Source organism: Rhagoletis pomonella, unplaced genomic scaffold (assembly GCF_013731165.1).
Source record: "Rhagoletis pomonella isolate Grant_MI unplaced genomic scaffold, Rhpom_1.0 Rhpom_scaffold_00013, whole genome shotgun sequence".
In the NCBI taxonomy this organism is placed as follows: Eukaryota; Metazoa; Arthropoda; class Insecta; order Diptera; family Tephritidae; genus Rhagoletis; species Rhagoletis pomonella.
The window spans coordinates 23,535,722-23,540,738 of NW_023458567.1; the positions used below are offsets into that span (position 1 = coordinate 23,535,722).

The 5,017-nt window shown below is 37.5% G+C and overlaps 1 protein-coding gene across 1 annotated transcript in view; it reads right to left on the reverse strand.

The window, feature by feature from the left end:
* Positions 1-4,514: 4,514 nt before the first annotated feature.
* LOC118749010 (zinc finger protein 239-like) overlaps positions 4,515-5,017 on the reverse strand; it is a 22,801-nt gene continuing 22,298 nt past the window's right edge. The window contains exon 2 of the mRNA XM_036483792.1: positions 4,515-5,010. Within this exon, the coding sequence (XP_036339685.1) occupies positions 4,612-5,010 (399 nt within the window). The 3' untranslated portion in view covers positions 4,515-4,611. The remainder of the gene's footprint in view (positions 5,011-5,017) is intronic.

Here is a 5,017-nt window from a genome sequence, read left to right on the forward strand (position 1 = left end):
TCCATAGAATAAAAATTAACTCGATTTTCGGAATCAGCGAGCAATTCTATATAGGAATTGGATATGTAGTGGCGTCCGTTGAAACATTTTCCTGTAAACCAGTGTTACTTTTCAGTGTTTGTCTTTTTTGGTGCCTTTTGCCTTTTTTGCTATTTCTAGTGCCTTTTCCTGCCTATTTCGCTACTTTATTTTGCCTTTTCCAGCGTATTTCGTTATTTTATTTTACCTTTCTTATAGATTTTTAGGTCCTAAAAATCCGCTCCTTGTTGATGAGTGATGCGATAGAACTCAATAATCGAATGTCTTATGTGAATTTTGTTAGTTACTGTCTGTATTTTTGGCTCTTCTGGCCTGTTTTGTTGGGTGTGAGTAGAACTTGAAAAAAAGAAATTGTGTCGATTAGGTAGTAAATACATCTACTAGTAATTGAGCAATTGAGTTCTCAATTAATACCGTGCCCAAATTATCTTGTTGCGTGCCATCAATATGGTATCACAATGGGCACATGGAGGCCTAAGTGTGCCCTTTTTCTGTACGGATGAGGGCAGCCAGGATAACCTAACCTTGCCAACTTGCCTACATACGGCTTATTTACCACCAACTTCTAGCGATTGGCCAATTGGTTGATAAATCAATGCGTGTAGGGCCTTTAAACGGGACCACTTTTGAATTCATGCAATGAAGAATTCACGAGTTCTGTCGCATAAACGTAGTAAAAATCGTCATAAGCGGGAAACAGAAAATTTCGCTACTAGGCTCAGTAGCCGACAGTCAGTAGTCAGTTGCCACACTTAATGCGAATTTTAGTATATGGTTGCCCATCGACTATCGCCTTACAAAATAGGGCCATTAGCTGTTAAAAACAGTTCACTCCGGTTCATCGCTATAATCTGACAAAAAATTGAGATTTGAGATTGAGATGCTTTTTTAAGATAGAACTGCGAAAGTCGCTAAAAATTACCAAAGCTCACTTCGCATTTTTTGGCGATGGAGTTTTAACGGTAGCGAAAGTCGGAATCTTAATAAATATTAGCTGCATTTTTTAGTAAGCGAGCGACAAAAGAATGCTCAGCTCGGGTAAAATTTCCTTTTAGCTACTTAAGCAACCCTGCTGGTAGCTGGCAAGAAACTTGTGATTAGTTCAACGGGATTTAGACACAAAAAACAATAGAAATTAGTAATTATGCGAGGTATTTGCGTAATATATATACTTATTTAAAATATTAATCATGTATATACTGTTACGTTTATCCTTGAAACCTTGAGGGATTTCCCAAATATCCTACGGCTCGTTGCTGGATTGTTAAATAAATGCTCACGATGACCAAATCGTAGTACTTTATTGTACAACAAACACTTTACAATACTCGTTAAAGCAATTACAACGCTTTACAAAACTTGTTACCACAATTAAACTTATAGCGCTTATTTGCAACTCACTTTACTTGTAGCTTGCTGACTTGTAACTCCCCAACTCCGCTGTGTCGTGGCTCTTATATACCTGCGCTCGCACTCATGGCAACTCTACAATGTTCTGAAGTTCATCGCTCATTCTCTTTCTCTCGCTGTTCGCAGTGTTCATCCAACTTGACGTTTCTCTTTGTGGAACATTCTACGTCATTCCTCGAACATTCTGCCTATTTCTCGTTGTTCGCTTCGCGTTGCCGAAGTATTCGCCACAATACGAAAACAAAAATTTCCCTCTCCACTTTCCCAGTAACAATTCACAATAGAGCAGTTTTTTCACTTAACAACACTACTCTTCAGGTCGCGTATGTTTTAACCGACCTGGCTGAACTCGGATAAATAGCCGAGTTTGTGTTGTTGCTTTGAGTGTATTTCGTCATTTAAGCGAGTTCTTTTGTAGCTCGGCTGCAAAAGAATGGACCTATTATATATTATCATGACCAGTAGCTCGTTTCTGCAACTCTTCTCTACCGATTATTTCTCTACTGGTAGAGAATATACGTCATTCTCTACTACTCATTAGCAGTAGAGAACAAGGCGGCGAATTCATATTTCAATTCGCCTTGGTAGAGAATTGTTACAGAAACGAGTTACAGGGAACGGATTTTATGGAAATTGCCTTTCTTCCTGCTAAAGAAATAGAGTATATTCGATTAATAATGACCACGATTTAGCTTTCCCTGAATTCATATATGCACATTTGATGTTGCCTTTTCTACCTTTAATTGTAAATGTCAAGGAAAAGCCCTTATTCCTGATAATATGACAGTTTTAAACGTCCCATATTTAAATTGGGCGCCACTTGTATCAACTCACGTCGAGCGCACGCTTAGTACATTCAAGGCTTTTCTTCGCGAAAATCGAATAAAAGCGCTGCCAGAAAACTTTAAAATGCATCTTATGGTTCAATATTACTACAACTACAGAGATACAAGTTTTGTGAGTTAAAAAATCGAAAGGAAAAAATAGTCAAAGATTCAAGTACAAATTTTTCATATAATGAAACTAGTTCATAGTTTTTCTCTTCTTACTTGTAAAATAAACATTTCTAAAATAAATGTATTTTTTGATTATTTTTCGGCTTTTGTCTTTTTATAGTGTCTTCTTTTGCCTTTTTTTGTGATTTCTAGTGCCTTTTTCTGCATATTTCGCTATTTTATTTTGCCGTTTTATAGGTTTTTAGGTCTTAAAAATCCGTTCCCTGATCATAACATTGGAGTATTGCTGCATGGATTTTATGGGTGCGAGGTTGTAGGTGTTTTGTAGGTGCCATTTGGTTATCCCGAGCGCAGACAGGTCCTTCTGCACTTGGTTCTTCCATTGCGTTCGTGGGCGCCCTTGCTTTCGTTGTCCACCCATGGGTGCGGAGTCGAAGGATCTTTTCACCGGAACGTCGTCATCCATGCGTACAACACAAGCGAGCACAGTCGCTGTATTTTTATGCGCTTAATTATGTCCATGTCGTAAAAAAGCTCATACAGTTCGTCATTCCATTTTCTCCGATACCCGTCGTCCACGAAAACAGGGCCGTAGATCTTGCGTAGAATAGTTCTCTCGAAAGCCCCCAAAGCCTTCTCATCTTTGTTCGACATCGTCCAAGTTTCTGCGCCATATAAAAGGACGGGCATGATGAGAGATTTGTAGAGCGTGATTTTCGTTCTTCGAGAGAGGGCTCTGCTTTTCAATTGCCCACCGAACCCAAAGTAGCACCTGTTGGCAAGAGTTATTCTTCGCTTGATCTCCAGGCTGACGTTGTTGGTGGTGTTTATGCGGGATCCTAGGTAGACAAAGTCCTTCACTACTTCAAAGTTATATCTGCCAACAGTGAAGTGTGTTCCGAAACGCGTGGACTCTTTATATGTTGCCAGGACGTACTTTGTCTTGCCCTCGTTCACCGCTAGACCAACCTCTTTAGCTTCTTTTTCTAAACTGGAAAATGCTGCGGTTACGTCCCTTTGTTTCAGACCTACGATATCGATATCATCTGCATACGCCAGCAGCATCGTTCTTGTGCCAAATATGGTGCCGCTACAATTCAGATCGGCAGCTTGGCAGTGGTCAAAAAATTATAGCCGAACCACTTTTTGCCAAGTTTTAACGTATTATTTTTGTTGTTATAGAACTTTTGTTATTTTTTTTATAAAAATATAGTTCATTCTTTAACAAAACCCGTGTAAATCCAAGTTTCCAAATTTGTGCAATATTAAAAAAAAAAAAAACAAAATTCAACAAACTTTCGTACAAGTTTCGAATGTTGTAAAAATTCTAAAAAATCAATCGAAATTTTTAGCCATTTGAAACTTGTACTTTATTCTACTAGAATTCAATGGGCTACAAAACTGCATACTCAAAATTTAATTTAAACCTCGAAATTTTAACGAAAATTTGTTGAATTTTTTTTTTATATTGCATAAATTTTTAAGGCAGTGACACTCGATTGGTACATTTGTACATTTTTATATTGGGCTAGTGGTAAAAAAAAGGGGAATTTTTTTTTTGTAGTCAAAAGATTGGTACAAGACAGCGATGTTCTATTGAAAATTTCAACAAATTAATTTTCGTGATTGGGATAAAGAAAAATTCTTTGGGTGTTCACACCAAATTTAGGAAAATACCCAATCGTGTGACACTGCCTTTAAACTTGTGTTTATACGGATGTTTTAAAAGAATGAACTATAAAAAAAAACTAACCAAAATTAAATAACAGCAAAAACAATATTTTAAAACTTGTGAAAATTTGGTGGGGCTATAATTAGTTCAACTACAGTACATAAGTTTACAATGATAACTTGGCCGTGCTATCATAGTAGCACAATGCCACTAAGCGCATTTTCAGGCAATAGCCCCATGCGTTTATCGATTATATTTTTTGTTGTTTGTGTGAAAAATTTTGTTTTTATCAGTATTCTTCTTGTAATCAAAATATGTTGAAATAAGTGAAACTAAAAAAAATCCAGAACCCCCCTTAACCCCCCCCCCCCCAAAAAAAAATCCTGGCTACGGGCCTGCACGTATTATACCGAATAAGCCACTGTGTAAAAAGCACGTTTAAACAAGAAGTCCGGTTTTATTTTAATTAAGTTAATGATTCGAGGTTATACTAGTAAACTTACATATTTCAATAGAAACTTAGTTTAATTTATCCTAATCAGCATTTAGCACTTTCCGGGGCAATGTACCGTGAGTTTTCATATGACCAGATAGGCCCGAACTTTGCGCAAAACGTTTTCCACAAAATTTGCATGTATATTTCTTTTCGGTGTTGTGAATCAGCTGATGCTGTCGCAATTGCTTAACATTTTTAAAGCCCTTGTTACACACTCCGCAAATCTGATCTCGTACATTCTTATGAACGGCCATGTGTTCGCGTAAGCTTTTAGTTTCATAGAACATTTTTGGACAAAACTTACATTTGTGACGATATCGTTTTTCGTGGTGCCGGTGATTGTGTAGTAAAAGGTGCGATGACGTCAGCGCCTTCTCACCACAAATAGAACAAACATAGGGCCTTTCGCCTGTGTGTGTACGCATGTGGATTTTAATTTCTGTG